At 43.8% G+C, this 24,946-nt stretch overlaps 1 protein-coding gene across 7 annotated transcripts in view; it reads right to left on the minus strand.

Moving 5' to 3' along the window:
• The window catches only part of LOC311227921 (uncharacterized protein), a 196,265-nt gene that overhangs the window by 127,782 nt on the left and 43,537 nt on the right, over nt 1-24,946 (minus strand). For 6 of the 7 annotated variants that reach the window (XM_084313788.1, XM_084313787.1, XM_084313786.1 and 3 more), the window contains exons 2-5: nt 22,684-23,030; nt 19,953-20,021; nt 19,690-19,714; nt 12,847-12,891 (exon numbers count right to left, since the gene is read on the minus strand). In XM_084313788.1, coding sequence (XP_084169914.1) covers nt 12,847-12,891; nt 19,690-19,714; nt 19,953-20,021; nt 22,684-23,030 — 486 coding nt within the window. The remainder of the gene's footprint in view (nt 1-12,846; nt 12,892-19,689; nt 19,715-19,952; nt 20,022-22,683; nt 23,031-24,946) is intronic. The other variant, XM_084313783.1, reaches the window with a different exon arrangement.

Raw genomic sequence — 24,946 nt, forward strand, 5'->3', positions numbered from 1 at the left:
TCAGAGGGTAGAGCACTGCCTCCTGAGCCACTGTCAAACCCTAACCCTAAACCTTGTGATTACCAGATGACTTCTCTACCTCCTGAGCCATTGTCTAACCCTACCCCCTAACTTTCTGTTTACAAGATGACCGTTCAACCTACTGAGCCAATGTCTAAACCTACGTCATAACATTCTGATTACCAGATGACCTCTCTACCTCCTGAAGCACTATCTAAACCTACTCCCGTAACAATGTGTTTACTAGAGACGACCACTCTACTGTACCTTCTGAGCCACTGTGTCCACCTGTAACCCTTCCAGCTAACCTTCTGATTACAAGATCACCGCTCTACCTCCTGAGCCACTGTCTAACCATACCTCCTAACCTTCTGATTACCAGACGACCGCTCTACTCTCCTGAGCCACCGTCTAACCCTACCCCCTAACCTTCTGATTACCAGACGACCGCTCTACCTCCTGAGCCACTGTCTAACCCTACCCCATAACCTTCCGATTACCAGACGACGACTCTACCTCCAGAGCCACTGTTTAACCTTACCCCCTAAACTTCTGATTACCGGACGACCACTCTACCTCCAGAGCTGGTGTCTAACCGTACCCCCTAATATTCTGATAACCAGACAACTATTCTACTGTACCTCATGAGCCACTGTCACCCTCTACTATGTAGAAGTGGTTTGGAAGTTGTGCTGCTACAGTTTTGTTGAAGACTTTTAGGGGTTGTTTTAATCACATGAAATTAGACACTTTTTATTTACCTATAGGAGCCTCAGTGGCAGCAGCCTCTTCCGTGACCATAGGAGCTGTCAGAGAACAAAACAGCGGTCGTGTGGTAATCAGAAGGTTAGGGGGTAATGTGAGACAGTGGCTCAGAGGGTAGAGCACTGCCTCCTGAGCCACTGTCAAACCCTAACCCTAAACCTTGTGATTACCAGATGACTTCTCTACCTCCTGAGCCATTGTCTAACCCTACCCCCTAACTTTCTGTTTACAAGATGACCGTTCAACCTACTGAGCCAATGTCTAAACCTACCTCATAACATTCTGATTACCAGATGACCTCTCTACCTCCTGAGCCACTGTCTAAACCTACTCCCATAACAATGTGTTTACTAGACGACCACTCTACTGTACCTTCTGAGCCACTGTGTCCACCTGTAACCCTTCCAGCTAACCTTCTGATTACAAGATCACCGCTCTACCTCCTGAGCCACTGTCTAACCATACCTCCTAACCTTCTGATTACCAGACGACCGCTCTACTCTCCTGAGCCACCGTCTAACCCTACCCCCTAACCTTCTGATTACCAGACGACCACTCTACCTCCTGAGCCACTGTCTAACCCTACCCCATAACCTTCCGATTATACCAGACGACGACTCTACCTCCAGAGCCACTGTTTAACCCTACCCCTAAACCTTCTGATTACCAGATGCCCTCTCTACCTCCTTAGCCACTGTCTAAACCTACTCCCTAACAATGTGTTTACTAGACGACCACTCTACTGTACCTTCTAAGCCACTGTCCACCTGTAACCCTTCCAGCTAACCTTCTGATTACCAGACGACAACTCTACTCTCCTGAACCACTGTCTAACCCTACCCCATAACCTTCCGATTACTCTACCTCCAGAGTCATTGTTTAACCCTACCGCCTAACCTTCTGATTATCGGACGACCACTCTACCTCCAGAGCTGGTGTCTAACCGTACCCCCTAATATTCTGATAACCAGACGACTGTTCTACTGTACCTCCTGAGCCACTGTCGCCCTGTACTATGTAGAAGTGGTTTGGAAGTTGTGCTGCTACAGCTTTGTTGAAGACTTTTAGAGGTTGTTTTAATCACATGAAATTAGACACTTTTTATTTACCTATAGGAGCCTCAGTGGCAGCAGCCTCTTCCGTGACCGTAGGAGCTGTCAGAGAACAAAACAGCGGTCGTGTGGTAATCAGAAGGTTAGGGGGTAATGTTAGACAGTGGCTCAGAGGGTAGAGCACTGCCTCCTGAGCCACTGTCAAACCCTACCCCTAAACCTTGTGATTACCAGATGAGTTCTCTAACTCCTGAGCCATTGTCTAACCTTACCCCCTAACTTTCTGTTTACAAGATGACCGCTCTACCTACTGAGCCAATGTCTAAACCTACCTCATAACATTCTGATTACCAGATGACCTCTCTACCTCCTGAGCCACTGTCTAAACCTACCCCTTAACAATGTGTTTACTAGACGACCACTCTACTGTACCTTCTGAGCCACTGTCCACCTGTAACCCTTCCAGCTAACCTTCTGATTACAAGATCACCGCTCTACCTCCTGAGCCACTGTCTAACCCTACCCCCTAACCTTCTGATTACCAGACGACCGCTCTACCTCCTGAGCCACTGTCTAACCCTTTGATTGATTGATTGAAAAGTTTATTAACAGATTGCAGAATGGGTACAGTACAGTACAGCTCAGTACATACAATTGTTAAGGGGATGCAGACCAGAGAAAGACTTTCGTCTTGTTTACATCAGGGTCCCCCATTTTCAATTCATCATAACATATATGACATACATGACATACAGATAGACAGTACTGCTACATCTATACATTTATGACATCAGATTTGCAAATACAGTACTGTTTGTGATACAAAAGTGTCCAGAAAAAGAGTGTATATACCCCCTAACCTTCTGATTACCAGACGACCGCTCTACCTACTGAGCCACTGTCTAACCCTACCCCCTAAACTTCTGATTACCAGACGACGACTCTACCTCCAGAGTCACTGTTTAACCCTACCCCCTAAACTTCTGATTACCGGACGACCACTCTACCTCCAGAGCTGGTGTCTAGCCGTACCCCCTAATATTCTGATAACCAGACAACTGTTCTACTGTACCTCCTGAGCCACTGTCGCCCTGTACTATGTAGAAGTGGTTTGGAAGTTGTGCTGCTACAGTTTTGTTGAAGACTTTTAGAGGTTGTTTTAATCACATGAAAATAGACACTTTTTATTTACCTATAGGAGCCTCAGTGGCAGCAGCCTCTTCCGTGACCGTAGGAGCTGTCAAAGAACAAAACAGCGGTCGTGTGGTAATGAGAAGGTTAGGGGGTAATGTTAGACAGTGGCTCAGAGGGTAGAGCACTGCCTCCTGAGCCACTGTCAAACCCTACCCTCTAACTTTCTGTTTAAAAGATGACCGCTCTACCTACTGAGCCACTGTCTAAACCTACCTCATAACATTCTGATTACAGATGACCTCTCTACCTCCTGAGCCACTGTCTAAACCTACCCCTTAACCTTCTGATTACCAGATGCCCTCTCTACCTCCTTAGCCACTTTCTAAACCTACTCCCTAACAATGTGTTTACTAGACGACCACTCTACTGTACCTTCTAAGCCACTGTCCACCTGTAACCCTTCCAGCTAACCTTCTGATTACCAGACGACAACTGTACTCTCCTGAGCCACTGTCTAACCCTACCCCATAACCTTCCGATTACTCTACCTCCAGAGCCACTGTTTAACCCTACCGCCTAACATTCTGATTATCGGACGACCACTCTACCTCCAGAGCTGGTGTCTAACCGTACCCCCTAATATTCTGATAACCAGACGACTGTTCTACTGTACCTCCTGAGCCACTGTCGCCCTGTACTATGTAGAAGTGGTTTGGAAGTTGTGCTGCTACAGCTTTGTTGAAGACTTTTAGAGGTTGTTTTAATCACATGAAATTAGACACTTTTTATTTACCTATAGGAGCCTCAGTGGCAGCAGCCTCTTCCGTGACCGTAGGAGCTGTCAGAGAACAAAACAGCGGTCGTGTGGTAATCAGAAGGTTAGGGGGTAATGTTAGACAGTGGCTCAGAGGGTAGAGCACTGCCTCCTGAGCCACTGTCAAACCCTACCCCTAAACCTTGTGATTACCAGATGAGTTCTCTAACTCCTGAGCCATTGTCTAACCCTACCCCCTAACTTTCTGTTTACAAGATGACCGCTCTACCTACTGAGCCAATGTCTAAACCTACCTCATAACATTCTGATTACCAGATGACCTCTCTACCTCCTGAGCCACTGTCTAAACCTACCCCTTAACAATGTGTTTACTAGATGACCACTCTACTGTACCTTCTGAGCCACTGTCCACCTGTAACCCTTCCAGCTAACCTTCTGATTACAAGATCACCGCTCTACCTCCTGAGCCACTGTCTAACCCTACCCCCTAACCTTCTGATTACCAGACGACCGCTCTACCTCCTGAGCCACTGTCTAACCCTACCCCCTAAACTTCTGATTACCAGACGACGACTCTACCTCCAGAGTCACTGTTTAACCCTACCCCCTAAACTTCTGATTACCGGACGACCACTCTACCTCCAGAGCTGGTGTCTAGCCGTACCCCCTAATATTCTGATAACCAGACAACTGTTCTACTGTACCTCCTGAGTCACTGTCGCCCTGTACTATGTAGAAGTGGTTTGGAAGTTGTGCTGCTACAGTTTTGTTGAAGACTTTTAGAGGTTGTTTTAATCACATGAAATTAGACACTTTTTATTTACCTATAGGAGCCTCAGTGGCAGCAGCCTCTTCCGTGACCGTAGGAGCTGTCAAAGAACAAAACAGCGGTCGTGTGGTAATCAGAAGGTTAGGGGGTAATGTTAGACAGTGGCTCAGAGGGTAGAGCACTGCCTCCTGAGCCACTGTCAAACCCTACCCCTAAACATTGTGATTACCAGATGACTTCTCTACCTCCTGAGCCATTGTCTAACCCTACCCCTTAACAATGTGTTTACTAGATGACCACTCTACTGTACCTTCTGAGCCACTGTCCACCTGGAACCCTTCCAGCTAACCTTCTGATTACAAGATCATCGCTCTACCTCCTGAGCCACTGTCTAACCATACCTCCTAACCTTCTGATTACCAGACAACCGCTCTACTCTCCTTAGCCACAGTCTAACCCTACACCCTAACCTTCTGATTACCAGACGACGGCTCTACCTCCAGAGCCACTGTTTAACCTTACCCCCTAAACTTCTGATTACCGGACGACCACTCTACCTCCAGAGCTGGTGTCTAACCGTACCCCCTAATATTCTGATAACCAGACAACTGTTCTACTGTACCTCATGAGCCACTGTCGCCCTGTACTATGTAGAAGTGGTTTGGAAGTTGTGCTGCTACAGTTTTGTTGAAGACTTTTAGAGGTTGTTTTAATCACATGAAATTAGACACTTTTTATTTACCTATAGGAGCCTCAGTGGCAGCAGCCTCTTCCGTGACCGTAGGAGCTGTCAAAGAACAAAACAGCGGTCGTGTGGTAATGAGAAGGTTAGGGGGTAATGTTAGACAGTGGCTCAGAGGGTAGAGCACTGCCTCCTGAGCCACTGTCAAACCCTACCCTCTAACTTTCTGTTTAAAAGATGACCGCTCTACCTACTGAGCCACTGTCTAAACCTACCTCATAACATTCTGATTACAGATGACCTCTTTACCTCCTGATCCACTGTCTAAACCTACCCCTTAACCTTCTGATTACCAGATGCCCTCTCTACCTCCTTAGCCACTGTCTAAACCTACTCCCTAACAATGTGTTTACTAGACGACCACTCTACTGTACCTTCTAAGCCACTGTCCACCTGTAACCCTTCCAGCTAACCTTCTGATTACCAGACGACAACTCTACTCTCCTGAGCCACTGTCTAACCCTACCCCATAACCTTCCGATTACTCTACCTCCAGAGCCACTGTTTAACCCTACCGCCTAACATTCTGATTATCGGACGACCACTCTACCTCCAGAGCTGGTGTCTAACCGTACCCCCTAATATTCTGATAACCAGACGACTGTTCTACTGTACCTCCTGAGCCACTGTCGCCCTGTACTATGTAGAAGTGGTTTGGAAGTTGTGCTGCTACAGCTTTGTTGAAGACTTTTAGAGGTTGTTTTAATCACATGAAATTAGACACTTTTTATTTACCTATAGGAGCCTCAGTGGCAGCAGCCTCTTCCGTGACCGTAGGAGCTATCAGAGAACAAAACAGCGGTCGTGTGGTAATCAGAAGGTTAGGGGGTAATGTTAGACAGTGGCTCAGAGGGTAGAGCACTGCCTCCTGAGCCACTGTCAAACCCTACCCCTAAACCTTGTGATTACCAGATGAGTTCTCTATCTCCTGAGCCATTGTCTAACCCTACCCCTTAACAATGTGTTTACTAGATGACCACTCTACTGTACCTTCTGAGCCATTGTCCACCTGTAACCCTTCCAGCTAACCTTCTGATTACAAGATCATCGCTCTACCTCCTGAGCCACTGTCTAACCATACCTCCTAACCTTCTGATTACCAGACAACCGCTCTACTCTCCTTAGCCAGAGTCTAACCCTACACCCTAACCTTCTGATTACCAGACGACGGCTCTACCTCCAGAGCCACTGTTTAACCTTACCCCCTAAACTTCTGATTACCGGACGACCACTCTACCTCCAGAGCTGGTGTCTAACCGTACCCCCTAATATTCTGATAACCAGACAACTGTTCTACTGTACCTCATGAGCCACTGTCGCCCTGTACCATGTAGAATTGGTTTGGAAGTTGTGCTGCTACAGTTTTGTTGAAGACTTTTAGAGGTTGTTTTAATCACATGAAATTAGACACTTTTTATTTACCTATAGGAGCCTCAGTGGCAGCAGCCTCTTCCGTGACCGTAGGAGCTGTCAGAACACAAAACAGCGGTCGTGTGGTAATCAGAAGGTTAGGGGGTAATGTGAGACAGTGGCTCAGAGGGTAGAGCACTGCCTCCTGAGCCACTGTCAAACCCTAACCCTAAACCTTGTGATTACCAGATGACTTCTCTACCTCCTGAGCCATTGTCTAACCCTACCCCCTAACTTTCTGTTTACAAGATGACCGTTCAACCTACTGAGCCAATGTCTAAACCTACGTCATAACATTCTGATTACCAGATGACCTCTCTACCTCCTGAAGCACTATCTAAACCTACTCCCGTAACAATGTGTTTACTAGACCAGTGGTTCCCAAAGTCGGGGTCGCGACCCAAAGGTGGGCCGCAAGCAGCCACGGATGGGCCGCGAGATGATAAAAAAAAAATAAAAAAATAAAAAAAAACTTTTTTTATTTTTTATTTTTTTATTTTTTTTATTTAATTTTTTTTTGTCATGTCACTGAACTTAGAAGTAGGCCAGGACAGTGTTTCTAGTTGTATTCTAAAATTCTATTCTATTGTATTCTAAAATGTGACTATATGGTTTTATATTAACTTAATAAATAAACAAAAACGAAAAATCTACTTATTTCAACGAACATTTCAAACTAAATAACAGATTATGCACATAAAACGCTGAAAACAACCGAAGCAACAATAGTATTTTAATGAGGCTATTATTATTATCATTATTATTTTGCAACAAGTTAGCCCTCTCATAAATAGCACATATAAATGAATAACTAACTTGAACTAACTTAATAGGATTGAAGTGATATTTGGCTAAAAAATCGGTCGCCTAAAAAAAAAAAAAAAAAAAGCCAGACGATGTGCATTGGGCCGCGGCTCTCTGACGCCTTATTTTCTGGGCCCCGGCCTGAAAAGTTTGGGAACCCCTGTACTAGACGACCACTCTACTGTACCTTCTGAGCCACTGTGTCCACCTGTAACCCTTCCAGCTAACCTTCTGATTACAAGATCACCGCTCTACCTCCTGAGCCACTGTCTAACCATACCTCCTAACCTTCTGATTACCAGACGACCGCTCTACTCTCCTGAGCCACCGTCTAACCCTACCCCCTAACCTTCTGATTACCAGACGACCGCTCTACCTCCTGAGCCACTGTCTAACCCTACCCCATAACCTTCCGATTACCAGACAACGACTCTACCTCCAGAGCCACTGTTTAACCTTACCCCCTAAACTTCTGATTACCGGACGACCACTCTACCTCCAGAGCTGGTGTCTAACCGTACCCCCTAATATTCTGATAACCAGACAACTATTCTACTGTACCTCATGAGCCACTGTCACCCTCTACTATGTAGAAGTGGTTTGGAAGTTGTGCTGCTACAGTTTTGTTGAAGACTTTTAGGGGTTGTTTTAATCACATGAAATTAGACACTTTTTATTTACCTATAGGAGCCTCAGTGGCAGCAGCCTCTTCCGTGACCATAGGAGCTGTCAGAGAACAAAACAGCGGTCGTGTGGTAATCAGAAGGTTAGGGGGTAATGTGAGACAGTGGCTCAGAGGGTAGAGCACTGCCTCCTGAGCCACTGTCAAACCCTAACCCTAAACCTTGTGATTACCAGATGACTTCTCTACCTCCTGAGCCATTGTCTAACCCTACCCCGTAACTTTCTGTTTACAAGATGACCGTTCAACCTACTGAGCCAATGTCTAAACCTACCTCATAACATTCTGATTACCAGATGACCTCTCTACCTCCTGAGCCACTGTCTAAACCTACTCCCATAACAATGTGTTTACTAGACGACCACTCTACTGTACCTTCTGAGCCACTGTGTCCACCTGTAACCCTTCCAGCTAACCTTCTGATTACAAGATCACGCTCTACCTCCTGAGCCACTGTCTAACCATACCTCCTAACCTTCTGATTACCAGACGACCGCTCTACTCTCCTGAGCCACCGTCTAACCCTACCCCCTAACCTTCTGATTACCAAACGACCGACCACTCTACCTTCTGAGCAGTGGTGCAGTGCTGGGCAACCGCGGTCAAACGGCGTTTGGGCTTCGAAGTGCGCGCATCCTATTATTATGCAAAGTCTAGGTGATAAGTGCCTAGACTTTGCATAATAATAGGATACCGTTTGGCCTCCGCCCATATTACGACTGCACCCCTGCTTCTGAGCCACTGTCTGCCCCTACCCCTAGAATTGTAGATACCAGATGACCACTCTACTGTACCTCCTGAGCCACTGTCACCCTGTACTATGTAAAAGTGGTCTGGATGTTGTGCTACTACAGCTTTGTTGAAGACTTTTAGAGGTTGTTTTAATCACATGAAATTAGACACTTTTTTGTTTACCTATAGGAGCCTCAGTGGCAGCAGCCTCTTCCTCTACCGCAGGAGCTGTCAGAGAACAAAACAGTGGTTGTCTGGTAATCAGAAGGTTCGGGTGTAGGGTTAGACAGTGGCTCAGGGGGTAGATAACTTCCTCCTGAATCACTGTCAAACCCTACCAGATTCTGATTACGAGATGACCTCTCTACCTCCTGAGCCACTGTCTAACCCTACCCCCTAACATTCTGATTATCAGACGACCGCTCTACCTCCTGAGCCACTATCTAACCCTATCCCCTAACCTTCTGATTACCAGACAACTGCTCTACCTCCTGACCCACTGTTGCCCTGTAAATGGTAAATGGCTGCATTTATATAGCGATTTAATCCAAAGCGCTTTACAATTTGTTCCTCACATTTTACCCATTCACTCACACATTCACACACAGACAGCGAAGGCAACCATGCAAAGTGCCAACCTGCTCATCGGGAGCAGTTCAGGGTTAAGTGTCTTGCTCACGGACACTTTGACACGCTGCCCGGGAGGAGCGGGAATCGAGCCGGGAACCTCCGGATAACCAGACGACTGCTCTACCTCCTGAGCCACTGTCGCCCTGTACTATGTAGAAGTGGTCTGAAAGTTGTGCTACAATTGCTTTGTGGAAACCTTAACACTTTGGGTGCCGTTCACGTAGATCTGAATGAATGAAATGAATTAATGAATGAATGAAAACTTTATTTAACAGATTGCAGAATGGGTACAATACAGTACGGCTCAATACACACAATTGTTAAGGGGATGCAGACCAGAGAAAGACGTTTGTCTTGTTTACATCAGGGTCCCCCATTTTCAATTCATATAGACATTTATGACATACACAACATACATGACATTTATGGCATAGGGACATACAGGTATTTAGTACTGATACATTTGTGACATAAACGGTATTCAAATATCGCTGCTGTCGGGACAAAACCTCATAACTCCATAAACACAACTTTTCAGCAGATGAAAAAAACGAACACAGATTTGAGGGTGAATAGAGTTAGGAGGTTTAGACAGATGATCGGTTTAATGCTTTCCCATTGTTTAAACTTTGTAAAACCCACACACACATATGGAGGATGATCTATGGAGTTGATTTATATAATAAAAAAAATATTAAAAAAATGGAGTTATGAGGTTTTGTCCCGACAGCAGCGATATACAGTACTGTTACCCATAGATCCTGACAGAGTATATACATATGATGGGGAGGGGACTGTACATTAGGAGGGGGTGGGTGGGTGGGAAAGAAATATACATACGGTGGGGTGGAGACTGTACATTTGGAGGGGGTGTGTGGGTGGGAGAGAAATATACATACGGCGGGGAGAGAATATATTATACATGCGGTGGGGAGGAGACTGTCTATTAGGAGGTGGTGGGGGGTTTGGGCATTTACGGTGGCCAGTTTCGAATTGCAGCCTCCCGTAGGTGCTCTTTAAGAGCGGTTTTGAATGTGGGTAGGGATTCACATTCCTTTACAGCTTTGGGTAGGGTGTTCCACATTGATGTGGCATAATTGCAAAACGTGTTTAGTCCCTTGTTTGAGTCGAATCTGGGTTTAACATGATTTGTTGAGCTTCCTCTGGTGTAGTGGTTGTGGTATTCACTGACCTTTGGGAAGTATTTTGACATGTACATGGGTACCTTAGTCGTATAGTGTATCTTGTAGACCAGGCCCATTGCAAGTTGCTGTACTCTGTCGTCTACTCTAAGCCATCCTAGGTTGTCAAAGTGGGCAGGGGTGGGGTGGGTTCTGGGGAATCTATGTTTCTGTGGCTCGACGGTTGAGTGCCGTTAACGTGCTTCTGCTCACAGACTGGTTGCATGGCGTGCAACCCCGTCCCATAAGCAATGCACCTCTGGCTACAACCATAGAGGGAGCATTACTGCAAATCAGTGCTATATTCACGTCAGCAAAACTGTCAAATCAGAACAGCTTAGTTGAGTGAGGGAAGATCTCGTGAACTCGAGACTAGACTGATGAGTCAATATGATAATTAACGACACAGACCGCATTGATATACAGTGATGTACCTGAACGCGTTCAATGAACGTTCGTGAACGTGTTCGTATTTTGGGCGAACGTGAACTGAACGGATGTTTTCCCCCCTAAATGAACGTAATTGAGAACGCGTTCATTCTCAGCGCTGTATAACGGCGTTCAAAAGTGTGTTCATTCTCAGCACTATATTATAACGTGTTCAAAAGTGTGCCAGATTTCATATGCCTTTCAGCCGAAAACCCAGTAACACACCGTAAACAGGCTTTAAAATAATGCGGAAAAACCACACAATCTGGCAACCGCTCTGGGCGGGGCTTCGGGGAGTCTGGTAGTAGAGCAGCAGCACTCAGACTCTTAGAAGGCTCTGCACTCGCTCAGAGTCAGACTCTACGACGTCGGTGTATGAGCATTTAAAAGAGTTTTAGTTAAAGTCAGTAAATGTTTTGCACTTTGAATATTGAACTTTGAGGTACAACCTTAGTTTCATACCTCAGCCTGGTTCCTACCTCGTGTTGTGTTAGTACAGAGTTATGTCGGCACATGTTTATATGTTATATGTTTGCACAATGACTACTTTCACTTTTGGTACTTTAAGTATATTTAGATTATTATACTTAATAAAGACCATTCAAGCAGCAGGTTTTTCCTCATGTTTTTGAAAATATACTGTAGAGATGAAAGCTGCAGCTGCTACTAGTGTGGACTGAATGGGCGGCAGCAAAGCGTTATGGAAATGTCAGTATTCTGTGGTTCTATTATGGGTTGTGGCAATACATTTGAAAAATAATAGCTTGCAGCAACGTATTGAAAAAAGAACTATAAACTATAAATTAGTTCATTTTTGAAACCATGAACTTTAGTTTAAATTTTTTTATTTTGAACTATGAACTGAACTAGTTCATTTAAAAATGTGTGAACTGTGAACTGAACTAGTTCATGTAGAAAGTGAACTTTCCCAACATTGTTGATATACAGTAATCCCCAATTGCTAGGAAACAATGCTAAACACTGTAAAAGTCCATTTATAATGCATGTAGGGCTGACCCCTGTTAGTCGATTAGTCGACTAATCGGTCGAAAGGAGCCGTAGTCGGCCAACCTCTTAGTCGAATACAAAAAAAAAAAAAAAAAAAATATAATTTTTTTTATCATTCTTTCCAAAAGAAAAGAGGCCTAGAAGCGTGGCTAACGCTAATGGCACACATACCAGAGGCTAACTGCCTACAAAAACAGGCACAGAGGCACTGAAAGAGGATTTCACCCATCTAATGAACACACTAGACTAGACAAATATCAAGATGTATCCATCAGTGGACCAATTGCATGCTTTTGCAGAGGACAAGAAGCCTTCAGTCGACTCCTTCAGACATTAAGCACCCCCCACAGCCCAAATGGAATGATAAAAAATTAAATATATTATACTTTTTTTTATTTATTTTTTTATTAGTCGACCAATAGTCGACTAACGGCAAATTTTGGCCTATCATAGTCGACCATCCAAATCCTTAGTCGGGGACAGCCCTAAATGCATGGGACCTTTAAATGCAGTTTTGTTGAATATGTATCTCCATTCTACTGTTATGGGGAGTATGTTTGTTTTTAGTTACTTTTAGTTAAATGAAAATATTAAACAATCAAGTTATTTCTATACGTTTAATTTATCCATTGATAAATGTTCTCATTATGTTCATTTTAGGTACATTGTATGCTCATTTTATGAATTATTGTATGAAAGGTGCTATGAGATGCTATGTAGCTCTTTCGTTTACCAATAGCAGGCTCAGGTGCGGCAGCCTCTTCCTCGTCCGCAGGAGCTGTCAGAGAAAAAAAACACCCAACGATTACTTATTTACTCATCATGTCCGTCAACTAAAACTACCCAACATGGTTCCGGAAAAACTAGCAGCAGCAACTCACAAACTATCAGAACTGGGAGCAGTTCTTATGAGAGTTTTCACTGGTGCCTGGCAGAGACAAACAGAAGGGCCATGTTAAAGGATAAGGTCTGTGTAATTTAAGGTAGTTAGGAGAGGTAGTGTCTCACTCAAGGACACATGGGTAGTCCATGAACATCCTTTAAAATATATTTTAATGGTCATTCAGTGGTGCTCTCAAGGTGGCTACCCTGGAATTTCCGATGATGTTTCTGGGGAAATTAGCGTCGACAACGAGGCAAGTTACAAAACAAACTTTTCCATTCAGCGATAAGGGCTCCCGCCCACACATGTAGTAATATGTTGACGTTTAGTGCCCGCATCTCCGTGAGTCAGTACACATGACGAGACATCGGCGAAACAGGAAGCACCATTCCGTGGTTTTGGGTGGCGGAAGGTACAATCCTAGCGCTTTATATTTACATTTGGATAGGGTCTCATTCTCCAACGGACTTACGACAAAAAGGGCTTTCTCTGAGGGCCATTTGAGACCTTTTCGGGCAAGACATGAATATAGACAATATATTATAATATAATATTAATTATATATGTTTTATTGGGACGGTTGGTGAATCCCAAAATCGGCCCGAAAAGGTCTCAAATGGCCTTAAGAGAAAGCCCTTTTGGTCGTAAGTCCTTGGAGAATGAGATTGACTCACACATTTAAAGGTCATACGTGTCACATTTTGTCTGAATAAATTGCTTTTAAATGCCATTTGGTTGAATATGTATCTCCATTCTACCGTTATCGGGAGTACGCTTGTTTTTAGTTACTTTTAGTTATTGTTAAACAAAAATATTAAACAATTGTGTTACTTATACTGTTACTGAATATCTATTGTATACTGAAATAGACAGGTAATACTTCATTATACCTCTTAAGCCCTAGGCATATTTTTAGAAAATTTGCTTAAAAGTAGTACATACTTATTAAGTCATACATCTATGGATCGGGCCAAATCTCCCCTTTCCTTAAATTCAGTTAAATCTGGCTACAGGGCAGCAAAGACTGTGAATGAAATCTACAGTTACTTTTGTATAATGTCCATAGCTCCGCCATTTTTCACCAGATTGCGACAGATTTTTCTAGATGTTCACAGAAAGGTAAATAAACAATATACTGTACGTTGTATTTTATGGCAATAACGTTTAGGGTTAGGGTTAGGGTTTGTTTGACCTGTGAGATATAATCACAAAAATAAAGTCAATATTTTTCGCAGTTTTGACAGTGGCTGGTTTGAGCTGGGTAGTGTAGAAAGACCGGGGTCTCCTCTTTTTTTCCTTCATGACGACGTCATTTCCTCGCACCTAAATCATCCGGTTTCCGATGCAATGCGCCAAGATTTTTATAAACTCGTATTTCGCTAATAACCCTTAAAATCATAAACAAAACGTAGTGCTGAAAATATACACTGATAGGGTTAAGGTCTTTACTCTTGGCTACCTTTGAAAAAGAAACGCAACATTAATTGATCTGTATTGATCTACCGATTGGGCTTAAGGGGTTAAGGCTTTTTTTTTAGATTTATCTTTTTTTATTGGAAGAATTAGTACATATTTATACATTTCAGTTATCAAAATTATACAACTTCCATTTCCTTCCTCATTCCTATCCCCTAATCCCACCCATCCCACCCAGTGAGGGCGACGACAAACATACATGAAAAAAAAAAAAGAGATAAAAACAAAAATAAAAAAGACATTTAAATAATTAAACAAAAGTACAGATGTGGCAGACAAAGCTACGCAAAAGAAAAATGAAGTCAAATTAAAATAAAACAAAGATAAAACAGAGATATTTTTATATATACATACCGTAATAATAATATATAATATAAGTGTTACTCTCCATTTTAGTAGCGTAATTTCCAGATGGTAAAACAAATAAAATGGAAAGTAAATTTAACAGCCTTAGCAGACCACCACAATGCCATCTCCCTAGCCATGCGTGGGCTAGCAGTGTCATGAAGGTAGATAGGGGGTGGAGGGGGGTCATGGGGTCCCAAGATTGGATGGAGTCATATGGGTTTTGAAATGGGATAGGAAGGGCTGCCATGTTTTGTGGAAGATATCCGTGTGGCCTTGTGTAGTAAATCTGATTTTCTCTATATGTATAAGAGACATGACATCCCTCATCCAGTGTAAGTGTGAAGGGGGGGTGGCTGCCTTCCAGTTGAATAGGATGAGGCGTCTGGCAATGAGTGAGGCAAAGGCCATGGCATTGGATTGCCCAATAGATATTGCAGCGTTTTCCGGTGTCAAGCCAAATAGTGCAATAAGAGGGCATGGGTCAATGTTCATAAAAAATATGTCTGAATAAGATTTAAAAATGGAAGTCCAGAAAGGGGCCAGTACTGGACAATGCCAGAACATATGGATAAGTGAGCCAGGGGCTTGGTGACACCGGTCGCATGTGGGATCCATGCCAGGATTTATCTTCGCCAGTCTAGTCTTTGACCAATATAGACGATGGAGGAGCTTGAACTGTATCAGTGAATGGCGGGCACATATTGAAGAAGAGTGTATTCGGGCAAGAGCGTTTTCCCATTCTTTGTCTGTAAATTGATGATTTAGATCGGACTCCCAGTTTTGTCTTATAGCCAATACTGAGGAGGGTAGGGATAGGGATATGATGTTATATAGTTTAGATATTGAGCCTTTGATTACAACCTTCACCTCCAAGATGCGATCGATCAAAGTTTTTGGGGGTGTATGGGGGAACTGGTCAAATTTGCTCTTAACAAAATCACGTATCTGTAGATATCTGAAAAAATTAGTTTTTGGTAAGTTAAACTTTAGGGACAGTTGTGTGAAAGACATGAAAGAACTGTCTTGGTACAAATCATAAATGTTGAGAATGCCCTTCTTAAACCAGTTGCTGAAGGTTTCATCCACCATAGAGGGAGGGAAAAGGAAGTTTTTGTGGACAGGTGACGACTGTGACATGGCGTGGAGACCAAAGTGTTTTCTAAACTGGGACCAGATCCGGAGGGAGTGTTGTACTAATAGGTTGTTGGTATACTGGGCGGTTGTGACTGGGAGCGAGGAGCAGACTAAGGATTGCAAAGATGTTCTAGAACAAGATGCCCTTTCCATGTCCACCCATGCCGGTACCCACTGACAGAGTCCGTAGTGGGAGTGACTCCAGTAGAGAATGCTGTGAATATTTGCAGCCCAATAGTAGAACAAGAAATTGGGTAGTGCGAAGCCTCCCTGTGATTTAGGCTTCTGGAGGGCCATTTTATTTATTCGGACTGGGCGTTTGTTCCAAATAAAATCTGATATTGCCTTGTCGAGGGCTTTAAAAATGACTTTGGAATAAAGGTTGGAATATTTTGAAATAAGTACAGAAATTTCGGTAATGTGTTCATTTTCACAGTGTTCACTCTGCCAACAAGTGATAAAGGAAGTGATGACCATCTGATAAAATCCTGCTTGGTGCGCTCCAGTAGAGGGGTGAAGTTGGACGCTATGAGATTAGAATGTTTATGTGTTATCGGTATGCCAAGGTAACGGAAGCTGCTTGGGGAAAGCTTGAAGGGGAACCTAGAGGGGGGGATATTTCTAGCTAAGGAATTTATGGGGAAGAGTTCACTCTTGTTTAAGTTTAATTTATAGCCAGAAAAAACACCAAACTCGTGTAGTATGTGAAGGACACGTGGAAGTGTGGCCGCTGGATCCGCGATATACAACAGGACATCGTCCGCATATAGCGAGATTCTTTGTTCCTGTCCATTTCTGATGATGCCTTGGACATGGCGGTCCTTGCGAAAGGAAATAGCTAGTGGCTCGATCGCTAGTGCAAATAGTAGCGGAGAGAGAGGGCAACCCTGTCTTGTACCGCGTTGTAGGGGGAAATATTCCGAAGTCACATCATTTGTTCGAACTGATGCCACTGGAGAGGAGTATAAAAGTTTGACCCAGGACACAAATTTCTCGCCGAAACCGAATTTCTGCAGAGTATAGAATAAATAGTCCCATTCAACCCGGTCAAAGGCCTTCTCTGCGTCTAGCGCAACAACGACCTCTGCAACGGGAGACTCGGTGGATGAGTAAATTATATTCATAAGGCGCCGCAGGTTGAAAAAAGCCATTCTATCCTTCACAAAGCCAGACTGGTCTGGATGGATAATACTTGGTATAACGGATTCCAGTCGTCGAGCGAGTACCTTTGCCAAAATCTTTGCTTCATTGTTAAGGAGAGAAATAGGACGATATGAGCCACAGTCTTTCGGGTCCTTATCTTTTTTTAAAAGCAGGGATATTGAGGCTTGATAGAGAGTCGGAGGAAGCGAGCAGGATTGAAAAGATTCCTCAAACATTGAAGCCATAATGGGACATAACTGGGTGGAATATTTTTTTTTTAAATTCCACTGGGAACCCGTCTGGGCCTGGGCTTTTCCCACTCTGCATCATAGTTAAAGCCTGTTGGATTTCATCAGCGCTAATGGGCTCTTCCAAAAGAGTCATTGAATCATTGTCTATGACTGGTATATCCAAATTTGCGAAGAAACTATTCATGAGAGAGGGGTCTTTGGGGGAATCAGAGGTATATAGTGAAGAATAAAATGTTTTGAATTGACCATTTATTTCCAATGGGTCCGTATAGATCTCTCCAGTGGCAGAGTTAATTTGCGTGATCAAGTTCTGAGCGGTGCGGTGTTTTAGCTGTAGTGACAGCACTTTACTAGGTTTATCACCAAATTCAAAAAAGGACTGCCGTGATTTGAGTAGAAGCTGCTCAGCATGACTGGTGGAAAGGAGGTTAAATTCCGTCTGTAGGGTCACTCTTTCATTATAAAGTGCAGGTGTCGGAGAGACTGCGTATGAATAATCCAATTTAATAATTTGGTCTGAAAGTTCAGTGCGTCTGCTGTTGTGCAGTTTATTACGTCGAGCACAATTAGAAATAATTTCTCCACGGAGAAAAGCTTTAAGAGCTTCCCAAATGATGGACATAGGCATGCCAGGGGTAGAATTTACCTCAATAAAAAATGTGATCTTAGTGGACAGGAACGATGAAAATGAGTCCTCAGATAGCAATAGTGGATTAAGTCTCCACGGCCTGAATGATGGACATTTGTCCGGGAAGGCTAGCTCTAAGATTATTGCTGCATGGTCTGAAATAACAATGCTATCGTAAGAGCAGGAACGCACTTGAGATAGAAATGTGTTGTCAATAAACAAATAATCAATTCGAGAATATGTATGATGAACTGGTGAAAAGAAAGAGTACTGTTTGGCGGTGGGATGAAGGAAGCGCCAGACATCTGAAATACCGTATTGCTTCAGGAAGGACACTATGGCTCTAGCAGTCTGAGATTGTGGAGCTGGATTAGATGATGATCGATCTAAGGCTGGGTTAAGAGCACAATTAAAGTCACCTCCCATAATCAGTTGGTTAGAGTTCAGGTCGGGGAGTGAAGAGATAAGTTTATTGATGAAATGCGCATCACCAAAATTGGGAGCATATACGTTGACTAGGACTACCTTTGTGGAATAGAGAGTTCCTGAAACTATAATGAATCTGCCATTAGGGTCAGAGATCACATCAGATGGAGTAAATGGTGTGTTTTTGTTGATCAGAATGGCTGTTCCTCTGGCTTTGCTCTGAAAACCAGAGTGGAACACTTGACCTACCCAAGCTCTGTGTATTCGACGGTGATCTACTCGCCGAAGGTGAGTTTCTTGCAGAAAAGCGATGCCAACCCCAAGCTGCTGTAAGTGAGTAAGGATCCTAGTACGTTTCAAGGGGTTATTTACACCCTTCACATTCCAACTAATTATGTTAGTATTGCCCCCTGACCCCCTATTAGGATTAAACACTGGCATAAGAAAGTGAAAAAATATTCATGACATTTGAGATGGCAGAGTGGTGGTCCAGGGTGCTTATAATTAAAGATGAAAAAAGTCATAAGAATAGAAACAAAAAAACAATAAACAAAAATAGACAAAGATATTCACTGTTAATATTAGCAATGAAAAACAAACAAACATAAAACGCCCTCTCACGTCCCCGTGGGGCGTGACTACTCACAGCCATAGTAACACTGACTGTGCCTAGCATTACAGCTAACCTTGTGCACCCTGTGCTCTAAACGAGCACCCCGTGAGAACTGTAATTCTAAGGGGTTAAGGCTTAACTCAGCCCATATCTGACCGGTGAGTTGGGACACATGACGTGACATTGGAGAGAACAGAATGTTCCAGAGAGACGCGGGTACAGAGGGAGAGAGAGAGAGAGCAGTGGCAACCATGGAGACAACGGCTTGTTTAGATGCAACATTCAGGACATTTTCTCTCCAACCCAGTATGAACGTGAGCGACAGCTCCATGACAAGACAGTACAGTAAGACACACTGTCCACAAATGTATGAGCCTGCCACGCACATACACACACACAAACACATACTGTACTTACATACACCTATACATACATGAGACATAGACGCATCCTGAAGAGGGCATAGATAGATAGATAGATAGATAGATAGATAGATAGATAGATAGATAGATAGATAGATAGATAGATAGATAGATAGATAGATAGATAGATAGATAGATAGATAGATAGATAGATAGATAGATAGATAGATAGATAGATAGATAGATAGATAGATAGATAGATAGATAGATAGATAGATAGATAGATAGATAGATAGATGTGTGTGTTCTCACCTGCAGCAGGGACCTCCGTCTCTCCCTGAGAAGAAAACATTAGAATAACATCAGCATATATATAGTACATTTACACAAACAATTGGGTTGATCCGTCTGTACTTCAGAAACTGTACACACAACAACAAATTGACGTTATCATTTTGAAATGCAAATATGAACATTATATAGTATGTAGATTTATACTTTGTTCAACCCGGAAGTAAGATCTGAACAGCTTTCAGCGGAATGAGACCCCCCCCCCCCCCCACACCATCACTCACCTCTCCAGCTTCCTCAGCTTCTTCTTCCTCCGCAGCGGGCGCTGCAGCCTCCGTGTCTCCAGTGTCCACCTGGGTCCAGAACCAAGTTTCAAGTTTCAAGTTTCTTTAATAGTTGTCATACAGAAGTACAGAATACTTTCATACAAAATGCTTCTTACTGTTACGCTCCAGAGACTGTGCTAGACAAGATAGTATCAAATAACATAGTATAGCATGTAATTTAGAAGTAGAAAATGAGGTCACAGTGTTCAGTATAGACATATGTACAATGTTCGATGCAGAATAGACGTAACTGAGTTACCATATAATATACAATACTATGCAGTGTACTAATGTACAGTACTATATAGTGCAAAGCAGAAATGGGATGAGGTACAATTTAGGTACAATTTACAGTAAGGTGTACGAGTTGTAGTGCAATCCTTCATCAATAAATATAAAGTGTGGGGAGTGGGTGCTACAGTGTGTTTGTTTAAAGTGGGTGTGTGCTATAAAGTGTGTGGAGTGGGTGCTACAGTGTGTTTGTTTAAAGTGAGTGTGTGCGTGTGGATGTGTGTGCTATGTGCGTTTGATGGTTGTTGTTGTGTAGTGTTCATTGTTCGTTTAGCAGCCTGATGGCCTGGGGATAGAAGCTTCTTCTGAGTCTTTCTGTGCTCGCCTTGAGACTCCGGTATCGCCATTACGTCAGTCGTAAACCAATGACCACGCACGAACAGATATGAAAAGACGATGCAGGCCATGGGCTTTTTTGAAAAGTACTACGACTTGTATTTATCATACGAAGACACAGTGACGCCAAGTGTGGGAATTGAGAGAAAGACAAAAAAACGGACAGACAGACAGAATGAAAGAGAAACAAACTACCGTGTTGGCGTGAATATATGAGGACCCTGATTTTTAAGACTTTTTAAAGATCACAAGACTTGTTTTTATGAAGAAAATAATTATATCATGGTAAATGGTAAATGGCCCAGGGAGCGACTCCAGTTCTAATGCCGGTACCTTGCTCAAGGGCGATGGCAGGAGTATGTTCAAGTTCAAGTTCAATTTCTTTATTTATCAAATACACAACAACACAGGGGGCATTGCCGGTAATGAAATTATTGTGTTTCGAGCTCAGATGCAACAGTGCGTATACTGTCCGACGTGGTCATTTGACGCGCAGCGCGTAAAAAGACGCTCACCTGACATATCGTCATGTAACTCGAGAACCGAGGCACGGAATTGGTCAAGTGAGGTGGCGTTCGAACGGCGGCAAATAGATGGTTCGAACGGTATATTATATGTTTGGCCAGAAATGCAACCCCGAGCCGGTAGATGCTCGCAAAGTGCATGCATGGGCGTGACAGCCCGATTTGGGGCCAGTGCGTGGTAAGAGGTTAAGCTCGTCTGGGAGGGAAGCAGACACCTCTACGGAACTGTTAATTTCCCCTTTATAGTCCAGACCACATGTTTCTAGTGTTAGAGCCTTGGTAGTTCGACTCTACCTTCCCCCTTGTACCTAGCATGCATGTCTTTTTATGGTGTGGGAGGAAACCGGAGTACCCAGAGGAAACCCACACAAACATGGGGAGAACATGCACACTCCACACAGAACGGCCTCCTGCTGGGGTTTGAACCCAGAGTCTTCTTTTTGTTTTAATTCTATTTATTTTTGGGCTTTCTGTATTTTTCACCCATCCCAATTTAGTCGTTATGCCAATACCCTTCCTGGTCGTTGCGCGCATTGCCCCACTGATGGCCTGGGGAGGGTGTAGAACTCAACAGTGGGTCGATAGATAGGTAGAGCAGTCGTCTGGCAATCCGGAGGTTCGCGGATTGATTCCCGCTCATCTCGGGCAGCGTGTCGATGTATCCTTGAGCAAGACACTTAACCCCTAATTGCTCCCGATGAGAAGGTTGGCACCTTGCATGGTTGCCTCCGCCGTCGGTGTATGAAAGTGTGAGTGAATGGGTAAAATGTGAGGAACAACAAATTGTAAAGCGCTTTGGATAAAAGCGCTATATAAATGCAGGCATGCAGCCATTTACCATTTACCATTTAGAACTACCACATGCCTCCTCCGATACATGTGGAGTCGCCAGCCGCTTCTTTTCACCTGACAGCGAGGAGTTTCACTGGGGGAACATAACGTGTGCGGAGGTTCACGCTATTTCCCCCCGATCCCCTCCCTGCTGAACAGGCGTCCCGACCGACCAGTAGGAGTCGAGTTTACAACGACCAGGACACATACCGACTTCCCACCCACTAACACTGCCAATTGTGTTAGTAGGGACGACTGACCAAGCCAGAGGTGCCGCTGACAGCTGGATTAGATCCCAGAGTATCTGCTGTGGTAGGCGAGTGCTTAGTCCACTGCACTACCCAGCCGCACTGAACCCAGGATCTGCTTGCCCCAAGGCAACAATGCTAACCACTGCGCCCCCTCGCTGCCCTGTTGTTGGATCATATTATGTGATTAACATTATTGTCTTCTGAAGGCTCAGGCTAAGCAATGGTATCATATCAACCTAGACTTTGAGAGGAATCCATAGACACCAAACATGTCAAACTAGCTTAATAGGAAAAGGGTTAAACATTGCTCCAACGTTGAACTTTCTTTACGATGACAACTCCAATCTCTAGAGCGCAAATATAAGATATAACCTAACATTTTCACATGTCATATGCGGGAGGAAAACAAAAAGATGGACTTACAAGAGACATATAATAGATAATAATGAACCTTACCTCTGCAGTTATCTCTGGTTCAGAATCGGCGGCAGGCTCAACTTCAGCTTCTGTTTCCACGGCATCTTCTGTTTCCGCGGCATCTTCTGTTTCCGCAGGAGCTTCTAGTTCTGAATCATCTTCTGCTTCTGGAGCAGCTTCTGGTTCTGGAGCAGCTTCTAGTTCAGCTTCTGGTTCTGAATCAGCTTCTGGAGCAGCTTCTGATTCTGAATCAGCTTCTGGAGCAGCTTCTGGTTCTGAATCAGCTTCTGGAGCAGCTTCTTCAGGCACGGCCTCCTCTGGATCAGCAGCAGCAACGGCAGTCTCCTCTACAGCTGTCTCTGTTTCCGTCGCCTCTGCCTCGTCTTCTGGAGGGAGAGAGAAAACATGAGAAGAGGTGGAGGTACAGTACATGTATAAGGCCAACATATATATATATATTTTTTTTTTTAACATTTAAAAAAATAAATAAAAGGATTTATCAGGTTCAGAGTCAGCATGTATACAGATGGGAAGATAAAAGAAAGGGAAGGCATTAGGGCAAGCAGACATGGCAACCCAAAAAAAACTCCCAATCTTTAAAGACACAAAACATGGCAATCCCAAACACTTACAGTACCCCTCATTTGAATGAACCTGCACTGGGTGATCAACAGTCGCTCTAGAACAGGGGTTCTCAAACTTTTTTATACCCACGACCCCATTTTATTTAGGATTTTTTTGGCAACCCCACACTTAGGGCTAGATCCACAAATAATGGATTGCACGGTGCTAATTGCACCCTTACTTACAATTCATTATGAATTGAAAATGGGGGACCCTGATGTAAACAAGATGAAAGTCTTTCTCTGGTCTGCATATCCTTAACAATTGTGTGTATTGAGCCGTACTGTATTGTACCCATTCTTCAATCTGTTAATAAAAATGTCATTCAATCAATCACCGCGCAGGTGAAAATAAATCTGATTGACTGATTGATTGATTAATCCATCCACCCACACATCTCTTCATCCATCCATTAATCCATCTCTTCATCCATCCATTAATCCATATATTCATCCATCCATCCATCCATCCATCCATCCATCCATCCATTAATTCATATCTTCATCCATCCATCCATTCATCCATCCATGAATCCATCTATTCATCCATCCATCTCTTCATCCATATGTCCATCCATTCATCCAACAAACCACCAAGAATCATCCATAGAGTAGAAATAATCCTTAAAAACAAGTATCATGGTATTTCTTGCTTTAGATATGATAAGATATTCCTTTATTGATCGCACAATTTATTGTTATAGATATTCTCTTTATCTCTCTATCTCTCTTTCTGGTCTCCTGTGTTCACAACAATACACTAAACGTGATATAATGTTTGGGTGGGTGGGGGCAGCGATTGGTTGAACTCTATAGCTAATCAATCCCAGGTCTGAATCCATCTGTCCCTGTTTAACAGTGTGTTCCTGAACGCTTGTTACCATGTTGTGGATTCAACGCATTCCCTCCGGAAACATGAGCGTTTCCCTCCCCGACGACCACACCCACGCCCAGCCGTGATTGGTGCCTGGTGTTTGGGCTCCGGCCATGATTGGATGGCAAGGCACATCAATCGGTTCTGAACCGCCCTAATCTCACGTGAATCCGAGACCTCAGCACTCTGCACGGCATCCCGGTGTTAATGAGAAACGGTGTGCGTGTGTGCACATGCAGGTGTGTGTCTGTGTGTAGCGTGTGTGTGTGTGTGTGTGTGTGTGTGTGTGTGTGTGTGTGTGTGTGTGTGTGTGTGTGTGTGTGTGTGTGTGTGTGTGTGTGTGTGTGTGTGTGTGTGTGTGACTGTGTGTGTGTGTGCACATGCATGTGTGTGTGTAGTGTGTGTGTGTGTGTGTGCGCGCGCATATGCACGTGTGTGTCTGTGTGTGTGCACATGCATGTGTGTGTCTGTGTGAAGTGTGTGTGTGTGTGTGTGTGTGTGCACATTCATGTGTGTGGCTGTGTGTATTGTGTATGTGCATGCACATGCATGTGTGTGTCTGTGTGTAGTGTGTGTCTATTTACATGTATACAGAGTGCGAATGAGATGGTAAATTATATTTATATACACAACGTGTGTGCAGACAGGTTCGTGTTAGACTGGAGGGCCGCGGACCAAACACGGCCCCGTTGAGCATTTCCCACTGCCTTTCCTAGCCTCGACTCAACTGGCCTGGTCGTACAAATCGAACCCACCTCTGTGTTACACTGCGTGGTGGTAATACAAATCGATGTGTCAACCTTTT

This window comes from Notolepis coatsorum (assembly GCF_963971535.1).
Source record: "Notolepis coatsorum genome assembly, chromosome: 5".
Lineage (NCBI taxonomy): Eukaryota > Metazoa > Chordata > Actinopteri > Aulopiformes > Paralepididae > Notolepis > Notolepis coatsorum.